Genomic DNA, 27,583 nt, shown 5'->3' with positions numbered 1-27,583 from the left:
TCGGCTCGGTTGGCTGAGCCGACGACTGGCACTCGCTTGTCCATCGGTCTCGTCCCTTCGCTACTCTGCTCGTTCGTTTTTGCGGCCAGTCAGCTCGGTATCGCATTATGCTACGGTCGCGCCGGTGCAAGCCGCTGTATCCTCGTCGCCTTTATCGCCGGTGCAGCCTCGTCGACGTGCAGCTACCTGGAATCGGTGCAACGTGACCCGCGCCGCCTGGCATGCGTTCGCCGGGAAAATGGGAAAGACCGCCAGCAAGTTGAAATCGAAACGGAGCCAGAGTCAGTGTCCCCTTTCACCATTTTCTTCCGCCCTTGCACGTTTTTCACCGCGATGCTGGTCTCCCATCGAGACCTCCGTTCTTCGTGGTCCTGCACTTTGTCTTGGCATAATTTTGCTATAATTTGTCACCGACTAGACTGTTCCTTTAATTGCAATCTCTCTCTCTCTCTCGCTCTCTTTCTCCCTCTGTATCTCGATTCCATAACAATCGGATTGCAATTGCGCGAATCCTTAACTTTTAAGAGCCTAATTTAATCGAATTTGTCCTCAGCAGTGTAACATTCGTGGAACTTTTTAATAACGCGCCGTGAAGCACTTTTGCTCTAAGTGTTTCGTAAATCTTGTAAATCTCGTGAATTGCTATTGAATTTTTCAACAAAGGCCACATCGGTTTTTATCAGAGCTTTTAGCTCGACGAAGACTCTTCCTTAACGGGGTCGAGTGCGAAAATATCGTGGAAGTTTTTGTGAACGATATTCTAGTGTTGTCCCGGTTGTCGTCCGGAGTTTTTTTTCTTAAGAAATCGGTTTCTGTGAAAGTTTCAGCGTATTTTGTGTTTTCGCGTCGACATTCTACGGTTGTGTTTCGAATGATTCGCGAAAGGAAGTGATTGTGCGATTCTCGGATATACCCGGTGTATCTCTCTCTCTCTCTCTCTCTCTCTCTCTCTCTCTCTCTCTCTCTCTCTCTCTCGCAGTTCGATCGACGGTGCTCGGTGATGGATTAGCATGACAGTTATTTATTCCGTGTGTCACGATCAAGACGAGGTGATTCGGTTTCGTGGTGAAAGGCCCAGTGATGAGTCGATGATGCTCGGCGAGCACGTGCTGGACGATACGAGCTGTTCCCGAGGCCGAGAGATCGCTTTGGATCGCCGGACGGACGACGTTCGATCACGTATTTCTGCTTCAGAATTCATAATAAATGGATCGTTGCAATGGGCAATCAGCGCGGATTGTATACATTTCATTCCATTCGCGACGAGTCACGATTTCTTTCGCCGCGGTTTCGCGGCTCGGAATTTTTTCGCGACTCGGAAGTTTCGCAGCTTCGCCCTCTCCCTCCCCCCCTCGGGAGGGGGGCCAAATTTTTTGGGAACACGTTACGACGCGTAATGATCATTTGGAGCAGCAGCGGGCGCGGTTTTTGTTTGAGCAACGTCGCAACGTGTGACGCAAAATTACCGCGAGCACGGTGTTTGTCAAACAGTCGGCGCAAGATAATGGGGAAATTCGCGTAGTGCCGTGGTACGGTTATCGTCGAGCGACGCCCACGAGGTCGATCGAGGCTCGCGGATCGGCCTGCAAGACGTGTGCTGAATCGCGCGTCGGACTGTTTCGTTTCAAAATCGAAACCGGCGCGCGGAGCACGCTAACCGTAGGATGTAGGTCGCGAGTTGGTGGTTCCCTTTAGCGCGCGGCTCGCAAATCCGCCGCGTCGACGGGCAAAACAAACCGGCAGCGGTTGAACAAACAATCGGTGGTCGCCGAAAACATTTTTATAGGCGTCGAACGCCGTCGCTGTTAAAATATTTGGGCCGAGCCCGGCCAGAAAAGAGACGGCGGAATGCAGCGCGGCGACTCATTTGCAATTGTTGTAATTTTGCGATAAATGGACCTACTTTTTGTCTGGGCTATGTATAATTATACTTCGATAATGTGTACACTCTTAGGCGAAAGTATTCGAACACCTATTGAAATAAATATGTATTGAAGGGAAAAAATCCTTTACGGTACGTAAATGTCGAAATCCGAAGAACTCTTTCGATTTATTACAAATTGTTGCCTACGTAATTAAGTGGAAAAGTTATAAAAATTATTCTTTTCTTAATTCTTATTACTAGTTTTATGCATGTATTGCTTAAAAATATGTTTCAAGGAGTTTGACATTTTCAGAATTATTATTTATTTATAATCGATGTCGCTTTATATTCCAACTTTGTGGAATGCATCTGAAGAAATTTGTGAAATTAGAATGCATCTTTGGCCCATTTAACCGCCGATAGCGACGTCATATGGGAGAAATAAACCAAAAATGCATTCCAATTTTACAGATTTCTTCGGATGCATTAACAATTTATTTTAGGCAATGTTTTATACTAAATCGAAAATTCTTTTGTACTTTGACATTTGTATACTCTAATATACCGCAAAGGATTTTCTCCCCTTTAATGTATATTTAATAAAATAAATGGCGTAGAAGTCGAAGCTACTGAAAAATTGCTTAATCAAAGTTAACTAGTGTTTTGAATACTTTTGTGCGCGAGTGTACGTGTTTACACTGTGACTGCTCGAATAACAAGAAGGACATCGATAGATTAGATCGAGCCTTCACATGGGGCTCGGCATTGCCTCGTTCGTTTTCGCCTAATTACAACACCTCGATGACCCGATCACTGTAAGCGGTAAGTATCTGTGCATTTCAACGGCGATCATTATACACTCGTCTCAAATATTTTCGAGCGAATCTCTCTGCGAAAGACCGCGAGAGCAGCTGGCAAAAGAATTCAGTGGCTCCGATATCGATCCGCGAATAAATTTGCATAAAATGCAGATTCCATTAGCGAACATTTTATGCTAATCGCCGCGACACTCGTTCGGGCAAAAAAATGAACGTTTCGGGACACCCTTCTTCTGCATAATTTCTGGAGAAGCTCGAAAGTTGCGCACGACGTTCCAGCTAGGTTTCACAAGCGATAGACTCCTTTTCTCTGGAACTGCGTATATCTGTGCGCGCTATCGAGACGATAAACAAACGATAATGCAATAAAATTCGATGTATCGCAAATGCTTCTCGGTAATCTCGACCGAAGTGACTTCCGACTGATTTTCTGTTCTTTCTGGTTATGTCAAGGTTCGTCGACGCCGCGCGAAAAGAGAAACGTCAACGTCGACTTTTGTGCCAGCTGTGCGCGAAAACTGGATTCAATTGAGATTCCAGCCGCAACGCGAACGCGCATATAATTACGCGGCCGCGTAGGAAACGGGGGAATCACGGGGCACGTTTCACTCACGTGAAGAAAACTTTTCGAGGAAACGTTCAGGTAGAACCGACGCCGGTTTCCTGCGGTACCCCGAAGAGAAGATTGTTTCGTTTGTTCAATCGTCTTCTTGCGAAACGCAGCCTCTATTATTGTCCTCCGACCGCTGATTGGAGACCGAGATACTCTAATCACGCTTTACAGATTAAATCGCGCGGACCAATTGCATCTTCTGTGTTTTAGTTACGAGGAGAACGGCCGTCGTTTCAACGAATCGACCGACCAAGCTTCGCCGATCTCACGTATCTTAAATATCAAACGAACGGACTAAAATGCAGACAGACGTTTTTATGCTTCGACGCCGCGTGTATAGGTGTAGGATGAACAAATCGCTGATTTGAATCAATAGTGAGACATTTGAAAAACACGTGACGCTATTTGCGAATACTACTTCATATCAAATAGTATAATCTGTGTAATGGCGAAAGCATCAATCACCGTATCCCGCTGTTGCATTTCTGCGTTATTTGTGCATGTCTTGGAGAAATATTGAGGTATTAACCCTTTGCACTCTCGAGTGACTCTGAGGCACCACTAAAATTGTTATATCACGCTCCAAGATCATTTTTATGTCAACAAAGTTTAGATTTAAAAAATTGTTGAAAGTGTAACTGTTGTACGAGTCACCGCAAGACTCAATTTCATATGCATAAAATGCACTTTGTCATATAAGATGGAAATACTATAAGTCAGAAAAATTATTTTTGATTTACAGTTATATTAATATAATATATTATATTATATTATATTATATTATTTATATATGTTATATTAATATAATATATTATATCATATTATTTATATATGTTATATTAATATATTATATTAATATAATAATTAATATAATATATTAATAATAAGGGTTAACCATTTGCACTCGAAGCCATTTTAACACTAAATTCAAGATAGCTTTTTCTGACCTGTTTCTATTTTATATGACTTAGTGCAGTTTATGCGTATAAGTCTTGTAACTTATAAAATAGTTACCCTTTTAGCAGTCTTTTAACACTAAATTTACGGAACCCATCGAAATGTCACTAATTTTTTCATTTACGTTTATTCATATCGTAAAGATACATTTATGAGTTATTTATTCAATTTATACATTGTTTACGACAAATGTTACGATAACACTTGTTAAAAATAAAAATAAATGCCTTATCGTTACTTTCATAAACTGATATAAAACAGCTGTTTCTTTTTGTGCTCCGTAAATCTAGTGTTAAATAGAAACAAACATGATAACGTAGAAATTATTTCGTTACATAATATAACAATCTTCAGTGGTGCCACGGAGTCACCACTCGAGTGCAAAGGGTTGAAATATCTATATTCGTATAGAATTTTTTCGATCTTTTTCGTATATACATTAGTACAAAATTTCGTGAAAATAGCATTTCATTATTTTCGAAAACCAAATATTATTATCGGTGTTATTTAAACGCCTTTTTCTTTAATCTTTAATTATTTAGACGTATCTCACGTATTGTAAAAGATCGGCGAGACGTCGACGAGCAAATAATAAATCACTGAAAAACTCGTTTCTGCGAATTCGATCCGAGAAAGAAGAAACCACACGATCGGGAAGCGAAAAAAAAAGAAAAGAACGATGGTAATTTGTATACTTCGATTCTCCATCTATAGAACGAGGAAATAATGTTTCCAGCCATCAATCTCGCGAAGGAACATGCGAGCTTTCGTCGTCGAAAGAAGAATAATAAATCAGCGTCCCGAAAGAAAAAGAAAAAACTCGAAGACACAAACTTTTGTCCTTCGATTCCCGGCCAAACGAGGAAATAAATTCTGCAGCGACTAATCACCGCCATTAATCACAGAAATGACACTGGCCGACCATTCCACGCGGTGTGGTATAGTATTCCCGTTGTACAATAGGAATATATTAGCGAACAGAGAACCGATCGATCGGCTCGCCGAACACAAAAAAAAAGAAAGAGAATAATTCCGAACGCGGTCTCCGATTCGTGCGCCGACGGCGCGACCTCGGAAACGACACCTATCGCGGCGTTTTCAGCCGATAGTGCCTCTCCAAACGTTGCATAGTTATCTCGGTAAACCGGCGACCTTATCAGCCGCCAGGTATTATGCCGGCGAAAGAGCGAGAGGCCGGCTTGCGACGCAAAACGCACCTGCATTCCACGATCCCGCTTTCCGAAACGACCCGCCGCCGCACACGGAGCCCGTTCTTCTCGACGTGTGTCCCGGCCCGTCCTCTCCGAATCCTCGGAACTCTTCTTTTTCAACCGACGGGGTGTCCTTTCTCCACTCTTCTTTCCCTTTCTCTCATTATTTACACCGTGAAATCTCCGTCCGGTGTCTCCTTGCCGCCGACGTTTAAACTACTCCGGAGCCCCGACTTTGACACCGGAGCTGCTCGGCCGCTTAATTGAACGGTTTAGAAATTTATTATAATTCCGTGAACCCTAGGGGAAATTGTTCCTCGGAACAATTTCGTTACGAGCCGGCAAACAACCCTGGAAATTCCTATTGAAGATAAATAATTGAATTAACGAAACTGAAATCACAGAGTTAAAGTTTGTCGCAGCGCGTGGTACCTTAACACTTCCACGACCGCGCTAGAGACCTCGAAAATGTACATAAAATTAAGATATTTCATTCTATTGAACAAAAATTACTAAGCAAACTTATATGGCATCAATTACTTCTTCAGCATTCGTACCTCGTGCAAATCTTAATAAAATTAAGCAAACAGCTTTAATTTTTCATTAATCATCCATTCGGTCGTCAATCGACTGAATTTAAAACGGGGAGATCTCCCCATTCGGTTGGCTAAGTGTTAACTTCTTTGCAGTCTGAGCAGCCTGGTTAAATTCAATATGTTCGAATATGCAATTCAATACACGATAGAAATGAATTTACAGCTAGGCACAGTGATTAAAAATCGATAACTGTCGTGTGTCTGCATTTGGCCTGATCGATAAACGTCGGTATTGCAAGAATGGGATTTGATTCCAGATCAAAAGATATTAATATTACGTGTATTTATTTAAATTTTTTATAAGATCCTTTATTTTGAAATTGTTAAGATTGATCTGTATATTCATTGATATTTTGCGATAATAATCCTAGAGTTCCATTATCGTTACATTAGCTAGACAAATTTTCAATTTGTTGTTCGTACGATGTATGAAATTATTTGGTGAATGACACAGCAGAATAAAAATTGTTCGGAGGAAATATTTATAATAACAATGATACCCTGAGATTGAAAGCTGCTTAAATACGTATGCAATACGTATTCTTCGTACACGTTCTCTTTTCAAGATATAAAATCGAAGCCAATTCTCTGAATATTTTACGTAAAGTAATTAGAAATTGTGTAATTAGAGGGAAATTAGAACCAGGAATTACTTATCGAGAAGAGAAATAACGAGAAGCGAAGATACTCGACGCATGACACCATCATCTAAATAAAAATGTTGTTTCGTCCCTCCGCGCACGTACGCAATTATTTCTCCAGAATTTATTGTACGTCACGTGTCACATTTGCTTGTCAGATGTTTAGCGATACGCGCTATTAGTATACACGGTTATGCGCATTGTTCAAACAATTACATGACAGCGGATTGCACCTAAGTGCATACTCAGCTGGCATTACATAACTAGAAAACTGGTTATCAGGCTCGCATTTACGCCTCGTGCGGTCATAATGGTTAACATAAACCAGTTTGTGTCATTGCATTTAACCGAACCGTTTTATCTTTCCAAATGATAGCACCTATAACGCGTAATGCCTCTTAAATAGGTTCGTTCGTAGAGTGTCCCTTTAACGGGGACCTTTTAAAACTGTCTCGCTCATAAGAACGTAGGAAAGGAAGACGGATTGCCAAAGGAAGGGGCTAAACGACAGTGCTCTCTCTCTCATCGCGTTCTTTTAAAATTAGCTCTTCAATTAGCCTTAAATGGATTTCTAAAGTGAACCCTAAGTGCAACAGCTTCATTACTGAAGATTGCGGGCAACCCTCATTCTTGTACAAAATGATCCCGTCATTGTTCCAATAAAAAATAATTAGAAATATCATAGCTTTTATATGTGTGTAACACAAACTTCGTTCTACATTTTCGACAACTGCAAAGCCATAATCCCACTTGATCTTTTCCCTACGCGACTGTAAGTAAAGATTACCTGCTTCAGTGGCAATCTTGATAATTTATTTATTTACTGTAAACGAGATCAAGTCCCACTGATGTACATACATAGTATCTGGTTTAGATCGACTGTGTTACAATCAGTTATATAACTAATTTTATACTAATTTTTTATTTTTTATATTTAATTTTTAATTCTTATTTTTTTATTTTTTATTTTTAGTTTTTAATTTTTAATTTTCAATTTCTAATTTTTATTTTTAATTTTCAGTTTTTAATTTTTTATTTTCAATTTTCTATTTTTAATTTTCAATTTCTAATTTTTTACTTTTAGTTTTTAATTTTTCATTTTCAATTTTCTATTTTTAATTTTCAATTTCTAATTTTTTACTTTTAGTTTTTAATTTTTCATTTTCAATTTTCTATTTTTAATTTTCAATTTCTAATTTTTTATTTTTAATTTTTAATTTCTAGTTTCCAAATTTTAATTTTTAATGTTTACTATTGAGCAATTTCTGTACCATTTTAAATGGCGATGAAAATTCGCAATCAAATGATCACTCTTCGTAGTTTCGAAACTGTAAAGCTGCTGAAAACAATCGAATCTATTTTCTATGTTCGCGAGTGACGCCCGGCCGATTCGCACGGCTCGCCGCGCCGGTTTCACGAAACCTAAGCGAAAGGGTTAAGGGGCAACGTTCGAATCCCGGCGACTGGAAAGGAGGCTGTCGAGAACAGGTTTATATCTGCTCGGCGCTAGAAGGCGGCCGAAGATAAACGGATCGAAGCGAAAGTGAGCCCCGGTGACTTCAGTTTCTGGCGAACGGCTCGAACGATCCGCACCGCACGTGTCCTGGACAAAAGGCGAGCCTCGACCGATGTGTGACCGGCGTGCAACGATTCCGGAAACCCCGTGAGACCCCGTGAACAGACCGGGACCCCGCTCTCCGAGAGGATCGATCGCCGAGGGACCGTCGATCGTGGGCGGTTCTCTCTCGAATGGGACCAGAAACGATTGTCCGGGGCCAGTTCGTAATGCGCGTGGTCGTTTCGCTGCACCTGTGATCGCGTTCGGAACCAGCCGTGGAATTTCAATGGGAGATACGTGGCGTTGTTCTGCGGTATTTGCATGGGGCACGCGTTCGGCCGCTGGATCGCGAGCCGGCAAATTACACATTTCTGTCCGCGATTCGTTCGAATGTAATTGCGTGGTGACCTTGAGTGAAGAAGACATTGTTCGCCTCGATTTCGGTGTGTACGTGCGGCATTGATGTGTTCGGATGCGAAATGAGGTTGCTTCGAGTGCTATTGTGCACGCATTCGAAGGTATTTGGCTTTGTTGTTGTTCCGTGGATTTTCTGCTTTTATATTCTGCACGATGTGTACGCATTTATGACAGATTCAGAAAATGTTTCATTCTCCTATACTATGAACGAGCATGCGTTCATCAGCAGCGTTTTTATTTTAGTTTCGCGACGAAGTCGAGTTTTTGATTTTTATTTCGAACTCGAAAATTGGAATTTAGTTTGTTAGATATTTCTTTCTTTTATGTTTAGTTTGTTTCATATTTATTTTGTCTAGTATTTATTTTGTTTAACATTTATTTTGTCTGATATTTATTTGGTTCAATATTTGTTTTGTCTAGTATTTATTTTGTTTAACATTTATTTTGTCTAATATTTATTTGGTTCAATATTTGTTTTGTCTAGTATTTATTTCGTTTAATATTTATTTTGTCTAATATTTATATATCGATCAATTAGTAATTCTTCAAAGGGAAGATAATCAAGTTGTTTTCACTAAAAACATTGCACACATTTAACAAATAAAACAGTTTCATCGGTTGCAGATTTTTGCCATTTTTTTTTTAAGCACACATACATACAATTTTATTATAACATGCCAAAAGTTGAAGCGAAATAAAAACCATTATACAGCTGTAAAATTTTATAGGAATTAATAGATAAAACATTTAATGTTTTCATTTATATATTTCTTTTAATATATTATAATAATATATTTCATTTAATATTTCATTTATATATTTATATATTTCATTTATATACTTACGGTGTAAATGTAATGTGAAATAGAAAGAGAAATTGGACTTTCAGTGGTTTTGTACATTATTGTGTCTGTATAAATGCAGCGCTCTCTCTCTCTCTCTCTCTCTCTCTCTCTCTCTCTCTCTCTCTCTCTCTCTCTCTCTCTCTCTCTCTTGTGTGCTTGAGCATACCTAATCGGTAACGAAAGTGAATCTGAATTATGCTGTGCAGATTAGACTGGCATACACCGAACAGGTGAACGGTAAATGTTAGCCCGCGAAGAGGGGGAACAGGAGGATGGGGAAAGGAGTAGCAATTTTTCTCATTGAGTGCATTTTACTGTCGTGGTTGATTTTGTTAAGGAGCAATTAAAGCATCGAGGTCACCGAGATCGAATAAGGGAGAATCTAATTTGCTACTAGCTTGAAGAACCTGGGATTGGAAATGTTGTCGCAGCCGGTGAACCTTGGGAAAACAGTGCATTGTCCTAGGGAATAATGTTGCCTTTTGTTCGTACTGTTGGCTGGTCTTTTCTCGAATAATGCCTTGTTAGGGATTCAAGAACAGTCTCTATTACAACGACAGATAATAGAGCCGTTTATTTTGAAAGTGGCATAAGTCACTTTACCGTAATGAAAAGTGATGATTTTTTAATGTTTATAAATATATATAATATATAATATTATATATATAAACATTAAAAAATCACCACTTTTATTATATTTATAAGTTAATATAACTTTTATTACATTTATAATTTATATATTTTATTATATATATATATTATATATATTATTATATATATATATTATACTGAGAAAAATATCAGTATCCTGAGATAACAAATACAAGTAAATCATCTCGAAAGTTAGCATCCATATTTTTAAACGTGTTAAAACGCGAACCCTTAAGTATATCGACTTAAAAACAAAGTGACTTATGCCACTTTCAAAATGAACGGCTCAATAATTGAGAAACCTACAGTCGGCAATGAAAATATTTGGATAGTTTTTAAAACGAAATAACTTCTTTATATGACTGGATTAAACGACTTGAATTATTTTTTAGATGATAGAGGGATGACAGAGGTCTATTAACTAGACTGCTATTTTTAAATTTTGTTATTCCTTAGAATGACAAAGAAAATAAAAAGCTTCCATTTGTTAGCTTTTCTTTTTATCTGAGCCTACAACGAAAATTTAAACAATGTGTTTATCTCAGATCTAAAATAATTATTACATTTTAAAAGTTGTCCCAATATTTTTGTTACGGTGTTTTGTTACGAACAATGTTTTGTTACGACTCGCGCGAATACTTTTCTTGCGATTTGAATCGTAAAATCAGCTGTGCAATTAGATTCGCTCGAATCGAAGTTTTCGAAAGCAACAAAAATCGTGGTTGAAGGAGCACGGCGCATCTTCTCGATCAAGATCGACGCGAGAGATCCAACGCTCAAAAAAGTGATCCACGAGTGAAACCCGATCGAGCGGGCCCGCGCTGCGAATCTCGAGGAGTCTGGCTCATATATAAATGGCATTCTCGCTTATCGTTCGTGTGCAGCTAAACATTCCGCGGTGTTGATGCGAACGCGATCGAATCAGCGTTACGTTTTCTTGCGAATTCGCTTCGTGGAAGAGGATAATGTCGACACCGGTAATGGCAGTAACGTCGATAGAAACAATTGATCGAAGATTGGTCGTGCCTGGTACATATGTAACCAGCCTGTTGACACGATTTAACCCGTGAACGAGTGCTCTCGGATTGAGATGATAGCGAGCGACAGGACAGCTGCGTGAGCGTGGATCGAGAGGGATCTGCCCTTGGAAACAGCAGATGATCACGTCATTTTTCTGACAATTTCCAGGTGCATCTTGAACGGCCTCTTTTTGCTGGCTTTTCAATTAAATCAACCGCTTAGTGGAACGACTCTTTATTAGTCAAGATTATCTGCGAAGTATTCCTCGATTATTATTTTGCCCAAAGAAATATTTTTAAATCTCAATCGTAAAACTGTTTTATTTGCTGAATCTGTGCGATATTTTTTTTTAGCAAAAACAGCTTGGTTATCTTCCCTTTGAATAATTATTAGTTGATTAAATAAGTATTAATTATATATATATATATATATATATATATATATATATAAATTAAGTATAAAATTAAATAAGTATAATTATTAAGTATAATTATACTATATAATTACTATATAGATTACTATACTACTATGTATATATATTACTATAAATATACTATATAATATAACTATATAGATTAAATAAGTATAAATAAGTATTAGACAAAATAAATATTAGACAATATAAGTATTAAACAAAATAAATATTAGACAAAATAGGTATTAAACAAACTAAATATTAGACAAAATAAACATTAAACAAAATAAATATTAAACAAAATAAATATTAGACAAAATAAACATTAGACAAAATAAATATAAAACGAAATAAATACTAAACAAAATAAATAGTCGATCATGATTTCTCTGATCAAATCATTTTAATTGAACTTAATCGTTGAACCCTTAAAATTCTCGTAGCGTTCAAGTTCTCGACGGTTACACGTATCGTTGGAATTGGAAACATGATGGATTTGTATGCTTCAGGCATAGCATGGAGCTTCCGGTTTCCATCTATGGGCGCCCTGCAAAATCTAGGCGCCAGCGGCCGTCGTCGAAAGAGGAACGGCCTGTCCTCTTCAGCATCTTGTAAGGACCTCTATCAGAAGCGACACACGATCCACCTACAACCGGAAATCATTATTCAGAAGGAGCACTCTATCATCGTTACTCCTCTGACGCCGGATGATCTTGGCGACGAAGACAGTCGAAGGTAACCGCAGCAGTATTAACTGCACACCACACACGAGAACCAACACTTAACGTTAATAGCCGTCCTCTTCATGGTTTCGAATCATCGCTACCGTACAACCTGTGTGGTAATTTTTTTGCACTTTTCTCGATCAAACACATAAAAAAAACGGACGTAAAAATTGTATAATTATTCATTCGACTGCGGATTTCATGCATTATGATGAAACCAAAAATAGTAGAACCTCGTGTAACCGAACTGGATTTTTCTCGATCTTTATTTTTATTCTCTTTTATTATTTTATTTATTTTTATTTCTTATTATTATTTTATTATATTATTTGATATTTATATATTATTTTATTATATTACTTATTATTATTATTATTTTATTTACTTTTTATTATTATCCTTATTTATATGTTTATTATTTAGAAGGATTTTTATTTTGCATAAAGATCCGCAGTCTAATGATTATTGAATGTCTCAAGGATTCGTAAGCTATGCGTGCATCTAGGTTGATTCTCCCAAAAATTATCGGCTTTTAAAGAGCTCCTCGAACGTTATTAATCACCGTAAACGTTCGAAATGCCCATTCGTTAAAGAACAAATTTTACTTTTATATTTACGACACATCTGATGAAGTTTAAGCAGCGCCCACTAATTTCGAACCTTAGCCTGAAGTTCCGGTAAGAGTCTGACACATCTTTAAGAACGAGATCGTTACGGATCGACAATGTTTCGCTGGTTCCCGGAATCCCCGTGGCTGAAAAACACCACAATTTTCGAGATACCGATCGACAACACCTTCCCTTTGGTCCCGTGCAATGCGCCCGTGGTAAAAAGTGAACGACGAACAGAGGCCGAGACCCCAGGCGTCGAGGCCTTGAGAGGACTTTTCCTACGGAGTCGAGACTCTTCTCTTCATAAGTTATGAATTAGCCTGTCGGAGGGTACGCGATGGTACCGGTCCAGGAAAATAATGGTGCCGGCAGGTCCCGAACCGGTTTCACTCGGTCTTTGCCTTCGAAATAACATCCTGCCGGAGATCACAAGACTCCGTGAATCCCATAACCAGACGAAATGGGGGAAACTGTATACCTTGTACCTCTTTCGTAATCCCGTCGAGAATCTGTCGGAGACATTGTACCGGCCCCTTGTCTCCGTTCTGCTCACACCAATCGCCGCCATAGTTATCTCAATGTTCCAGCCAACGATAACACAGTGATTGTTTACATTCGTGTCACTGTACTTCTATTAGGTCCGACCGAATTCGAGGCTTTAGCGCTGAAAATTCTTTTCCATAAAATTTCGTTTCATTATCTACGCCAATATTTAATCGAACAGTCCAGCTGGCTGAATACATTATTTTCTTGCTGTGTAAATTGTTTAATAAAACGAGAAACTGGAGCATATTTGTGCGAGTCGAATTATTGTCTGACGAGTTTGGGTATTTCTTAGGTTAACGAATTATCTCGCGAAAATTGCACTATGTGCGTGAAGGATGTTAATTCCTTTTTAAAAAATTGAATTCCTTTTAAATTTCGTTATACATGATGTCCCAAAATTATTGTACAAGCGAGAAATGAAGGGTTTCGAGGTCATTTCCCATTTGTACAATAATTTTGGGACACCCTGTGGAATTTGAAAGAATCCCTCTGTGAAATCCTAAGAATCCTCGTTATATATTTCTTACCAAATTCTTACTGTGTCAGTTTGGAAGATATTAAATGCTTTTTAAAAAGCGAATATTTTCAAAATTTCCACCCCGTTAGACGTGCGATTAAAGCTCGACCCGTGACCCGTGCAAAACGTGTAAATAAATTCTAAAATAAAAAAGGTACCGAATGATCTTTATTAAATATTTGGATGAACTGTCCGATTGTTTATATAAATTGTCGAATTAAATATCGTAAATATTGCACAATTAGATAAGTAATTCGAACAGAAATATCTGACAAGGTTTGTCGGTGTGTGTGTCTTAAGAAGATCGATGGCATATTAGATCAGCAAAATAAATGTTTGAGAAGCACGATGTACGGAATTCTTTAATCAATTTTTTTTTTCCTTTTGATCGATACCGATTTCGGCTGGATGCATCTGCGTCGATCGACCGTCACGCAGAGCAAACAGCCGCATCTGCACATTTGTAACGCGCTTACAATCTTATCGTCCTTCGACTCCGAAAGGACAGTCCTATCATTGATCGCGTGAATCGAATTATATCAATAACTTCCGTCTCGACAATGTCTGCCTGTATGTGTGTCTGAAACACGAAACTCACGATCGACAAACGTATTTCCTACGAAAAGCGGTAGAAACTACATAAACAAAAATTGCTAAAAAATATCTTCTTCACCTAGGCATTTTTTGAGCAATTTAATCAACGTTGTTTATGAAATGTTTGACTGTTTCTTTTAGCAATCTTAACAAAGAAATTCTAAATAAGACGTTATCGTTATTTTAAAAAGAAAAATAGGATTTCGAAATCCTAATTGACGCTTAGATTGTGCAAGAAAATGGACAATTTGGAAAGACGAGATACGATTATTCGAGCCTTGCGGTTCGTTTTTATAGTACTCTTCCCAAATTGTCCATTTCTGAGCGCAATCTGAGCGTCAATTAGGGAGAATTTACTGTATCTGCAGAAACGAGAAAATACTTTTAGTATTCAGAAAAAAAGTAATCATTAGATTGCGAATTTTATGCATTTATGACGAAAATGAGTAAATCAAATCCAAAACAGCAAAATCAATTAAACAATTTAAAGATATCATTGCATTGCTGTCGACTCGCTAATATCATTAAGAAAAGGTATAATTGTCTTTGTAGTTCCTATATCTTGAAATTAACGAAGACTATTTTTATTTTGCATAAAGATCCGCACACAAAAATTATAGTATGTCTATGATAACAATCGATGCTCGGATTTGTAGGGAACAGAGGCGTGATTTACGCAACGCGATTAGGGTAGCTCGAGGTACCAGTCATCGCGCAGCCGTTAATGCAGATATAGTATGCAATTGTTGCAAATCTGCACGCGAGATCCTGTTACAATGATATTAGACGCAGCAGAAATGATAAGACGCGCGGTATGCTTCTACGAATGCCATGCTATCCGCTTGTATCTGTACACCCTTCCCGTTCCTATTTATAACGTCAGCTCCCAGAAAATTTCTTACCGAACCCCTCTTAAGGAACTGCATTTTACGAAAACGTTTGTTGCATCCTGGGCGCAGTCTACAACTCTTACTTCCATGAAATCTTTATTTTTATGAATTCTGACGAAGATACGTTTATTTTACGAAATGTTAGAAACGATAGTTTCCTCGTTAATATCCAACATATAAATATTATTCTATATATTCTATTTATTTATTATTATATTTATCATATTTATTATATTTATTATTCTATCTATTCTATTTATATTCTATTCTATATATTCTACATATTATTCTATATATTATTATATCTGACGATTAATTTATCATTTCACATGTTCGATCAATGTTTATGAAAAAAAAATGGAAGGGGCACCTTAAAAAATATGGTGACTGTTGTTTAACTTTCAAAATGCACTATTATTGTAATATATTCGAGCAAATTGAATTTTCTTATATACTTAGAATGCGGAGGTGTTAAAATGCCAACCACTATGATAAATTTTAACTCTTTTTAATTACAGTTTCAAAAAAGTAGGTTTCATTTGTGTAATTGAATCTAAATCAAATATATTTTGAATGAAGCAACGTATATTATAACTTAATTTAGGATGAATCAAGGGTGAAATTATGGCTTGCAGATGATTTTGGGATGTTCGATAAGAAGATAATGGAATGACGTTGGTATACGATGATAAATGATGATCGCGGAATGATGTTTCTATACAGTATAACATTAACAATAATAAGTGATATATCAACAGTAATCATAATAATAATAATAAGAAGAAGAAGAAGAAGACTAAATCCAATTAAAATTAAAGTAGTGAAGCAAGATGTAACAATCTCCCTAATTTGATTAGAACCTCCAAGACGCAAGGATGTTGAAAAACGAACGAATCGCACGCAAAACTTAACTTCGATTAAATAAATCAAAGTCAAAATCTTAATTTAACTTCGATTAAATAAAATACTTCAGTTCCACGAAAATGTCGGTGCTGTGGCAGTCAGAGTATTAAAGAGCAATTCGCCTGCACCGATCCACGGATTATCGCACTCGGAACCAAGAGACCACCAGGGTTCGCTAATCCGAGGACAACCCTCGCAGTCGACGAACAAAACGATCCCGTGGCCTGGCAAGGGGCTGATTAGAATAAACGGCCCGCAAGGACCATTTCCTAGTCCTTGATCAATCGTACGGCCGAGGTTGTTCAACTTCTTCAAACAGTCAGGAACAAAACAAGAGCACAGATGCGTTTTATGGGTTCCTAGACCCTTATCGAACGCTTTTGTTCGACGCAGGCGCGCCGGCACCCTACGCGCCCCCTTCCTCCTTCTCAAACAGATCAATAATCCCCGTTCTGTGTTCCCCCCCATCGGCGCTATCGACTATATACCTAACGGCGACTGATAAGAAAACCTAGCCCTGGCAGGCCGTCGTCGCCGTTCGAAAAAAAAATGGGAATAATCTTCGATCGAACGGCCGGTGTCAACTCGGCCCCGACACTCGAGAACGGAGAGAACGCAGGCGTGGGTGAGAACGCGACGGGTGCGTCGCAGTGACGTACGAAGTGCATCCGAGGTTCGATGCACCGTCGCGTGCACCGTCGCCGAAAAGGAGAATTTTTTCGTTGCGTAACGACCGAGCGAAGTCTTCGGGAACAACCGAGCGTTCAGGTATCAGAGGTCGTCGATCATTTGTTCTCAATGTAATCTCCAATTACTAAAGAAGTCAGGCTATGTAATTAGGCGATAGCATTCTATTTATTTTACTCTAAGGACGAGAGAGAATCTTCGAATGTGCAGTTATTTATTTTCGAGGAATTATGGTACTCGAGGTTCGCTTAATAACGACACTTGAGAGTACCATAATTCCTAAAAAATAAATTCAAGAACGATCCGAACTGCAAATTCGAACATTCTCTTTCGATCTTAGAGTAAAATAAATTGTACGCTATCGCCTAATTATATAGTTTTTTATTTCTTCAGCAATTAAACATCGCGTTAAGAAAAGAAATCTCGAAGTTTCCAAATAAAATTAGGCCAGTGAACAGCGTAACAGTGGTTCGCCTTTTGGAAATTGCGAAGCTGTTTTATAATCGCTAACAAGGGATCGATTTCTTAATCATCAATTTGAAGCCATCTTTGTAGACTTTTTGACCGAGCGGATCGCAAGTTCTATCGAAGCGTATACCGATGGTCTTCGGCATGAATTCTTTCTAATTTCCATTGCCCGAAGGAATTGTTGAATTATTGATGGATGTCAGCGAGTTCATCTCGCAGAGAGAGGTTCGTTCGTCTTGAATATTTTCTATTGAAGCGCCGACGTTCGAATTTTTTTCTATTTGGGAACCGATGCTCGGCGGACACTTAAACGCATTCGCCGACTGCGGATTCCGAACTTCGCTTCCATAATCATTGCCAAAGGACAAAAGGCTATTTCCATGTCAATGGGAAGACAATTGGGAGCTTCGTATACGTACAGTTGCATGCGACACGAGCGCAAAGCGCCATCGTGTTTCGTGGAAATATGCAATACAAAAGCATCATTCACCGCCGCGCGACCACGCATTCAAATCTTCGACGGCAAAGAGGTTAAATGCATACTTATTCACTTTTGTCTTGCACTGGAAACTAGGTTGGCGATTCTCATGCATAATTCAGGATTTCTGATTGGATCTTTCCGGGTGTAGTCTTTCAAAATGGGCACGGATGTTAATGCATTTTTATGTTGTAGAAAGCGTCGCGTTTGTTCCTTGCATTAAATGATTTCGGTAGACGCTGCCGTTTAACAGCAAAACGGATCGCAATCGATTTTGATTGTTTCGTGCAATCAATAAATCCATCCTAAACGCGTATATTATCTACGAAGTATTCTCTTCTATAATCATTTTCTTCCTTTTATAAAATCATCGAAAGTATAAATAGCACATTCGATGTCTGCTTCTCGTAAAATTTTCATTCCGGATAAAGATCTTCGGTATAGCAATCGGATCGTAGCTCCTTATACAAAATCGAAACGTAAATCAACTGCAGGATACGGTAGCCAAAATAAAAATCCTCTTTTTCATTAATAATTCGGTCGTTCTTGACACAGAAATTACCAAACCACTCGAGATGATTGGTTCCCGATCTTTTCTTTGAAAATCCCAATGTACCGCAAAAATGTTTTCCGTCAGAAACTTGTATCCGAACTTCTTCGTTCGAGCATATATTACAATAAAAATCGCAGAAACTTTAAATAAACCCAATCTTTCGATCGAAGACAAATAAAACAGAGTAAACAAATAGAACAAAGAAAATTAAAGAAGAATAAAAAAAAAGAAAGAAAGTAAAACAAATGTTAAATTTGAAATAAGAAAGCGGAAGTTATTTACGGGTCGACCTAATAGAAAACGATCCATCGAAGGGAAAATATTTTTGTTGGCGCGCGGATCGAACCAGTCGCCCCCCGAGCTATTAATACCCCACGGAGGGCGACTCCGGGGTCCTCCAAAAATACGGCCCTGGCCGTGTCGTGGATTTCCACGCACATAGTTCAGTGGGGTGCGCGCGCTCGGCCCGAGAGCCGTGTGGCCAAACCCTATCCCGATTTCCCCGAGTATTCGACACGATTTTCCGTCGCGCCGCGAAAAATTCGTCGCGTCAACCGAGGGGGTTGGATTCAGTGGTGGGCCGAGATGTGAACGTTCCGCGGTGAAACGTCACTTTTTCGACGCAGGTCGTCGGAGGTGAGAGCCGAGGAAGAGGAGACCGTGGCGGAGAGAAACGAGGACCAGGACTCCGGTTCCGGAGAGTCTGCCGGGAAAACGGGTGACAGCAGCGACTACGCGAATTTACCGATGGTGAGTGCACGTTTTCCTAGTTTTCTAGAGCTCTTCTTGTTTAGCTCGTCGACGTACCGATCTCCATTTGGAAGCTAGAATCCAGTAGCCGGAATGAGTTGTGCGAAGACAACACCCCTCGAAGAGGTCGGAAAAGTCTGTGGACCTTTGGAAGCTGCGTAGATTCTCGCAAGTTCTCTCAGGAAGTTTGCTGAACTTTTTTTCGTTAACGCTAAAACTACCGAACCGGTCGGAATGACTGGTTTCTGATTTTTTCTTTTACAATTTCTGATGTTATAAAAATGTTTCCGTGAGGAATTTTTCGATGAAAACTTCATCATTTAAGCGTATATTATAATCGTGGGATGTTTATATGAATTCAATCTTGTCGTTGTTATAAAACGATGTATGTTAGTCGTGTTTAAAAGTTGAAATAACAGCGATTAGAAAAGGTTGGAAAAATCTGATAGTGAGAATCTGTGGAGACCGAGTAGATTTTAATAGTACTTTTAGGGCTTGGTAGTTCTAGCGTTGACGATGATTTCAAAATATCGGGATGACAGAGTGAAAAGTTGAAATAACAGCGATTAGAAAAGGTTGGAAAAATCTGATAGTGAGAATCTGTGGAGACCGAGTAGATTTTAATAGTACTTTTAGGGCTTGGTAGTTCTAGCGTTGACGATGATTTCAAAATATCGGGATGACAGAGTGAAAAGTTGAAATAACAGCGATTAGAAAAGGTTGGAAAGATCTGATAATGAGAATCTGTGGAGACCGAGTAGATTTTAATTGTACTTCTTTTAGCAGAACTATCGATTCTATTATAAACAATTAGTTAACACGAAAGATCAGTTTAGTCGTTAATTTCAAGAGATTGATTCCGTTTCACTGTTCAACACTGAACCCACCGAGCATTAAAATTGACGACCGTGTGTTGCTCTGTAACAATAACAAGACTGAATTTATTCAGGCTTTCCACAATGTTTATTACAATGAATGCTTGAATGAAAAAACTGATTCAATCATTTCCTATGTAATTTCAGCACTTTCTAGATACAAAATGCGGGACCGGTCGTTTCAACCGGCATCGTAGGTATAGCGTTAAATGACCGAGAACTGTATTCGAGAGGCCGCATTAAGAGATCCATGGCGTTAATGAGCCCATCGACAGAATTCGTCGACGGGCGATTTACTCAGATCATTATTGAATCGTTCGTACGCAAACGTCGTCTCGGCGAGCCGGTTTTCACGCGTGACACGCTAAGTAAGTCAGTGATAAGTCTCGCACACGAGCGTGGCGATGATCTCTTTATGGGCGAACCACTCAAGGCTGTTCTTGTTAAGCCAATTCCGTGGTCTCGCCCGAGTCCAGACACTTCTCCATTGATCCGCACGGCTGTCTCCGAGGCCTACGAAACAATCGCGGAACGTTCGATCAAGATCGTGCCTCGGTCCAGATCAAATGTGGCACCTATCACGCGATTTACACGGCTCAACTGTAAACTGCTCGATCGAAGATCTTGTTGCTCGTGTCTGTAAGCTCTGCTGTGAATTATAGCAATTTATGGAGTAGTAGATGTTTTGTCCGTACGTTCGGTTAGTCGCCTAACGTACATGCGCGACCGAACTATTGTACGCTCGATTCGCGCTTCCTACGGCAAATTAATGACGTGGAAGGGTCTCTAGTAGTCTTAGAGAACTTTATTTTTTGTGTTGTACTCTCTGCGAGCGCTGGTGGAAGAATGCTCTTCCAACGCTGGAAAGTCGTGGAAGAGCACCCGTGGATGGAGGTAGATTGTTTATTATTGGTCAAGGCACGAATCACCCCTTGGAGGGGGGTGTCTGCCTTGACCCTTGTTGGGGCCTGAGAGGGTTTCCCCAATGGTGGGACCTTTTTATGGCCCTTGTCTCTGGACGCAACAGTAGATAGAATTCTCGATTGAAGAGTCCCAGCCTCTGAACGTCGAAACGGAATCGAGAAATTCTGGGCGAAATTCTTACCTGAAACGATTTTATTTGCGCTTACAAATGAATTATACAGATAGCTTAATTATAGCGAGAAAATTGAATGCCGAGAAAATGAAAGATCGACGAAATTAAAGAATGAGATTTGAAAGTTGCATTTCTCAAAGGGGATGCTCGCGTATTTAATAAACTGTTGACACCGTAAGTGTTGCATGATCAAATGGGGTGAACGTCACACGGTGCAAAATAAAAGTAATCGTAATAGAAAAATGCTATTCTAGTTCGGAAACAAAGTGTCCCGATTTTGAAGTTGAAGTAGCTTCGAGTGGGAAGGGTTGAAAAGAGGATCCATCACGGACGCGAATTTCTAGCGTGCATCGTAGTTCCGTAATTTAAGATTCCGATTCTCGGATGTCTAATTTAGGAGCCGCCGGAGGAGTCGACGCGCAAACTCTTGGAGCGGGAACTTCGACTTCTCGATCCTAGAGACCTGAGATCGCACGCCTGGTACCACGGCAGCACGCTGCGGGGCGGTCGGAAGGGTGCGGAAGCGGAAGTGCCGAACGACGGTGACTTTTTGGTGCGCGACTGTGCCTCGCAGCCCGGGAACTATGTGCTCACGGTCCGGTGCAAGGGTCAGCCTCTTCATTTCGTCATCAACAGGGTGGGTAACGCTCGTACGAAAACTAATGTACTATATTTGAGCCGTTTATTTTGAAAGTGGCATAAGTCACTTTGTTTTTAAGTCGGTCACTGTGTTTTTAAGTCGATATAAGATTTCCTTGTATTTGTTATCTCAGGATACTGATATTTTTCTCAGTATAAATAATTTCGTATAAACATGAAAAAATCACCACTTTTCATTACGGTAAAGTGACTTATGCCACTTTCAAAATAAACGGCACATTTAACAGTCGAAAAATGACATTTTTGGCGCATTCTATGGACGACGTAAAGATCGAAAGGTCAGAAAAGACCATCCTCATCCGTTGCACAATAAATTTTCTTTTTACAACTTGGAAAGTCACTTCAAAGTCACTTGCAAACAGTGCTTTGAATTCGTTCTTTTTACGCTGTTTCATTGTATCGAAACGAAAATGTTCCGTTTGAAAGAATTCAAATAAAACGACCTTGAAAAATGTAGTCGAACATTTCTTCTTGCGTTAACGCATTCTACGTAAAAAGAAGAACATAAAAAATAGATTTGACGCATTTCTCATAAAGCAAACCGTTTACCAGTTATTTTAACACTAGATTTACGAAGCAGAAAAAGCAGCTGTTTTATATTAGTTTATAAGAGTAACAACAAGAAATTTATTCTGATTTTTAACAAATATTATTGTAACATGAATAATCGTAAATTAAAAAACTAGTGACCCGCCATTTTGACGGGTTCCGTAAGTCTAGTGTTAAACGGCACCTACGAAAGTAAAAGGAGTTTATTATATATTATTATTATTATTATTATTATTATTATTATTATATATTATATATTATATATATTATTATTATATATTATTTATTTTAGCCTTGCCAAAAATCTCCGAGAAGAAGTCTCGCATCAAGAAAAAAGAAAATCTCACACAAACCACAAACCCTAAGAGTCTTCTGCATTCGCAGGTGGTGATCCAGCCGGAGACGGTGTACGAGAGGGCGCAGTACCAGTTCGAGGACGAGGCGTTCGACACGGTGGCCGACTTGATAACGTTCTACGTGGGCAGCGGCCGACCCATCAGCCAAGCGAGCGGTGCTCGCATAATCACGCCGAAGCCGAGATCGGTGCCTCTGACCTGCGTGGCGGCACCTACGAACAGCCAGCACTGTTCCAGCCCCTCGTCGTCCTCCCTGTCGACGGGCTCTCCACCGCGTCTACCCCGGAAGCAGCAGCGTAGTCACTCGCTAACGGCTCAACACCATCCGTCGGAGCAGCACGATGGCCGGCAAGTCTCTAACCAGCAAGCCGCGCCGCACGTGCCGGTCCAATCGAGCACCCTGCCCCGCGTGCCGCCCATCCAAAGCCAGCCGCCATCTTGTTCCTTGTCCCTCGGTCGCCAGAAGATCACCAGGGTGATCTCGGACCCTGCTCTCCAGCAGCAACAGCAACCGCCGCTCCAGCCGCCGAGCCTGAACCACCAGAACTCGCTGGGAACGGCTCCGCCGAAGCCCCCGAGGATACCTTACGTTCCGAACCATCAGCACCACGGCCACCATCATCACCATCACCACCACCATCATCACCAAGGTTACCAGGCGTCGGGCAGCGACAGTGGAAACGGCTCCGGGGACAGCGAGTTCGAGACCAACAACTCCGGAGGCACCAGCAACCCTTCGGGCTCGGCACCCATCAAGGGAGTGGTGATCAGGAGCCACTATCACACCAGCAACGACGGCATGAACGGCGGGAACGAGTACGAGCTGTCCGCGGAGGAGCAGCTGGTCGTCGCTGCGCCCTCCCTGGAGATCACCACGGCGCTGGACATCGAGGGATTCAGTACTCTGCTGTTGCCCGCCGGGGATCACAGACCTCTGGACCCTACGGCGCTCAGAGGTGTCTCCGGAATGCTCCACGATTCGGCCCCCAGGGTTCTGGCCTCCCATTTGACCAAGATCGACCTGGAACTGGCCCTGCAGCCCGGCTCCGGGAACAGAAACGGGCTGAGCGGTATCGAGCTAGCGACTCTGCCGCATGGCAGACAGGCCAGGGTGGATCTGATCGAGAGGTCCGAGTGCCTGAAGCTGCTCGTCGCGGTGACCGTGCTGGCCGGAGCCACCGCGATCGAGAGAGCTGCCACCATCAGCAAGTGGATCAAGGTGGCCATCGACACCAAAACGGCCCTCGGCAATCTGTACGGGTTCTGCGGCGTGATGCTGGGACTCTGTCTACCACAGATACAGAGGCTGGCGAACACGTGGCACTTGCTGAGACAGAAACACACCGACGAGGCATTCAGCTTCGAGGCGAAGCTTAGGCCCACCCTGCGCGCCATGAACGAGTGCACGAATCCACAGGCACCGAACACCACCTTGCCCCATCTGCTGCCCATCGCGCTGCTGGGGGAACGGGGACCAGAGGATGTGCTGGGTACGCTTGCCAGAATTTATTCTTGTTTGTTGATTAACTTAACCTTTTCTCTATATTATCGTGCCAGGCTCGTTGTGGTGATCTACTAAAATATCCACGTTGTTCGCAACGTTTAAATCGAAATTAGATTAGATCCATCTGTCGTTAGTATTTAAACATTGAAGCAAAGATTGTCGTATAATAAACATCATTTTTCTGTCTGACGTAGGAATTTGTTAGTAACGAACAAATGCTAATCAACGTGGCTGTGAAATAAGTCGTAGCCAAACAGAGAATCGATGTTTGTATTGAATTTTAATGTACGCGATTATCGGACCGCAAATCTGACGATTTTCCGACGAATGTTAGCAGATCAAATATTGTTGCATATTATCAAACTATACAAACTATTCGGTGATTATTGTGTACATAACCTTGACATAACCTTGAGATAACCATGAGATAACCTTGAGATAACCTTGACAGAACCTTGACATAACCGCGGATCTGACGATTTTCCGACGAATTTTAGCAGACCAAATATTGTTGCATATTATCAAACTATACAAACTATTCGGTGATTATTGAGTGTACATAACCCTGACATAACCTTGGCATGACCTTGACATAACCTTGACAGGACCTTGATATGTCAAGGTTATGTGACGGTTATGTCAAGGTTATGTGAAGGTTATGTCAAGGTTATTGATAATATTCTTCATATTTCTCTAACAAACATATCCCTTACGTCGTTTAACACGATTATTATTTATTACATTAGCTTTGCGAATCATTTCATATGTTGACCTTGACATAACCTTGAGAATATTTAAAAATAAATTAACACTAGAACTACCAAACCAGTCAAAATACACGGGTTTCGCCTCGCAAGGCGAAATACAAATCAAATTAATTGTTTATCAAAATCTATGCAGAAAAATATCGCGTATAAAAATTTGAAGTGTGTAGTTTGCCGTTTGAAACGATTGCATTGTTTCTACAGGAACCGCTGCGCCTTCGAGCCTTACGGCGGCCATCCTGTCTCCGTGGGAGAACTCGGCGCCGGACTGCGGTCTGTCGATAGTTTGGTCCCATTTAGAAACGGCCCGGAAAATGGCCGAGAATCTGCCGCTGTTTCGCAGGAACGCGGAGATCGCGCTGGAAGGTTCCAGGAGCGACGAGCTGCTTTCCGACGCGTTTCGAACCGAGTTCCATATAAAATTCCTATGGGGCAGTCGAGGGTCCACCGTGGCACCGGAAGAGAGACACCTGAAGTTCACGCAGGTCCTCGACGCGATGTTCGACAAGTGTACATCCAGCGAGGTGACGGCCTAAACGACCAAAGGACAAATTATTTTATAGGAACCAGCGATCGAGGGATTGTTCAGCGTGGACATGGAAAGATGTGGTGCGTTTAAGATCTCGTCGTGCGTTATTAATTACTGATATTACCTTCGTTGACCGCTGTTTACTGCTGCGTAAACGATTATCAGGCCGCGGATTTGTACGTAAAATTCAGATTTTCGGCGTCGAAAAGCATCGACTACTAATTTTATCGCGAACGCGTAAAATCCCCGGTCTAATGATCGTTCTCTCGCATTTTCCCAATCGTTTCGAGCGAGTGGAGAAACTGCACTAATTGTGGGGTAATTCGTACAAAATCGAACGTATTCGTTATTTCACGTTGCAAGTTTATTGTACCAATTCTCGTGTCCGAGCTGCGCGAATCTTTGGGATCGGCGTTGACTTTGAAGGACTTTCTTTCGAGAATTAACGAGGGACCCGAACGTGCTTCTGTTTCTCTTGATTTCTGCGTGTAAATTATGATTATGTAATTATGTAATTAAATAACTGTAATTAATTGTAATTTCGATACGCAATAAGGTATATTTCATTTGGCGGGGTTCGACCGCGAACCTTTGTACTTTAAGTCCGACGGTACTCAATTTTTGTGATCGCCGCGTCGCGATCAGCCATTTCGCACAACCTTCTTCGTACGACCACCGAAGCATTTTTATCGAATTATAGTTCGTAAGGTGAACCGCGTGTGATCGTGATCTTTCTACAGCGGCGAACGGTTTTTTTGCGATCTCATCGAGAAGAAAGAAACAACGAACAGAACATAATGGATCATCGGGTTCAACTGTGAACACGTTCCCGGCGATAGATCGATCGCGTTCATAGGCGAGAAATAAACAATCAAAAGTATAGCATTAACGCGGCAGGATATTGTAATCGCAAAACGTAACGATTCAAACGTATCATATTTGTAGTAAAATATTATCGAGTGTAACGGGGATAGATTGCTCCATTAACGATTCCGCATCTGCCAACCATCCATCTCGCAGCGACCAGCGACGATATAATAATCAAACCCAGTTCAGCTATCGTGTACTTAACTCTAACTAATCGTATATTCGGCCAATAATACGTTGTAAATGTTGTTCACGTTTGTTCACACTTAATATAATATACGAGATGAAAATCAAAATGAAATGCATTTCATTTGTGAAAGATATTTACATCTTTTTTTTTTATTCGTCCCCGATCACGAAAATCTCATTTATAAAGTCGATAAACTCGAGTGCAACAAAATGGCTCGGTTAATTATTTACAATATATCTCGCGGGACAATTCAGTATGTATTGGGTTGTCCGGAAAGTTCGTGCCGATTTTTTCGGAACATTAAAACGCAGCTCATTTAAATATTGGTATACATTTATTAAATTATATAGGTACCATTCTGTTCTCCACAACCTTTCTCTATCTTTCGTGCAGCTTGAGAGAATTCCGTTCTTCCAGAACCTCTCAGGTTTTTCGGCAAGAATTTTGTCGTTCTTGATCTTCAAGGTCGAAATTTCCAGTTTTAAACCGAGCAAACCACTTCCGCACAGCGCATATCTTATTTGCCGCTTGTGCGGCATTTTTGCCCTTTCGGAAAAAGAAAAGCATTAAATGCCTATAATGCACTTTATTTGCCACCATATTCTAAGACGTACAAAACTGATAAAAATTAACGAATCGTAACCAAACTTTTTTCCAAATATGGCTGAAGTTATCTCTTTTAGAATATATACACATGTCATTTGTTTTCAATAATTGTGATATATTCAGTCAGGTCTCTCATGCTACCTACCGAAAATCGGCACGAACTTTCCGGATTCAAACATCGCGGGCGAAAGTAGCGCCGCCGTGGCGTTTTTTAGAAGCTCTGTTCGGGGTTCGTACAGCGCCAAATCACGTGGTGTCA

The 27,583-nt window shown here is 40.4% G+C and overlaps 1 protein-coding gene across 5 annotated transcripts; it reads left to right on the top strand.

The window, feature by feature from the left end:
* On the top strand, window positions 1-26,851 carry LOC117225320 (breast cancer anti-estrogen resistance protein 3 homolog). Of its 5 annotated transcripts, none has more exons than XM_033478794.2 (6): window positions 50-281; window positions 12,116-12,341; window positions 19,205-19,328; window positions 21,697-21,936; window positions 22,893-24,354; window positions 25,337-26,851. In XM_033478794.2, exons 1-6 carry the CDS (start codon window positions 239-241, stop codon window positions 25,666-25,668), a joined length of 2,427 nt encoding a protein of 808 aa, XP_033334685.1. In that variant the 5' UTR covers window positions 50-238; the 3' UTR covers window positions 25,669-26,851. The 5 variants fall into 5 exon arrangements, with proteins under 5 accessions (XP_076375357.1, XP_033334685.1, XP_033334683.1 ...); XM_033478792.2 differs by lacking the exon at window positions 50-281 and adding an exon at window positions 996-1,179; XM_033478795.2 differs by lacking the exon at window positions 50-281 and adding an exon at window positions 2,436-2,686.
* The last annotated feature ends 732 nt before the right edge of the window (window positions 26,852-27,583 follow it).

Source organism: Megalopta genalis, chromosome 2 (assembly GCF_051020955.1).
Source record: "Megalopta genalis isolate 19385.01 chromosome 2, iyMegGena1_principal, whole genome shotgun sequence".
Classification (NCBI taxonomy): Eukaryota; Metazoa; Arthropoda; class Insecta; order Hymenoptera; family Halictidae; genus Megalopta; species Megalopta genalis.
This window is presented reverse-complemented; position numbering and strand designations above follow the sequence as displayed.

Bases quoted from the DNA above. Each gene is read 5' to 3' on its own strand.
- LOC117225320 (XM_033478792.2), top strand. From the start codon at position 1,011: ATGACAGTTATTTATTCCGTGTGTCACGATCAAGACGAGGTGATTCGG. The intron at 1,180-12,115 runs GTATTTCTGCTT...TGTATGCTTCAG, and splicing joins GACGGACGACGTTCGATCAC to GCATAGCATGGAGCTTCCGG. The intron at 19,329-21,696 runs GTGAGTGCACGT...TGTCTAATTTAG, and splicing joins ACTACGCGAATTTACCGATG to GAGCCGCCGGAGGAGTCGAC.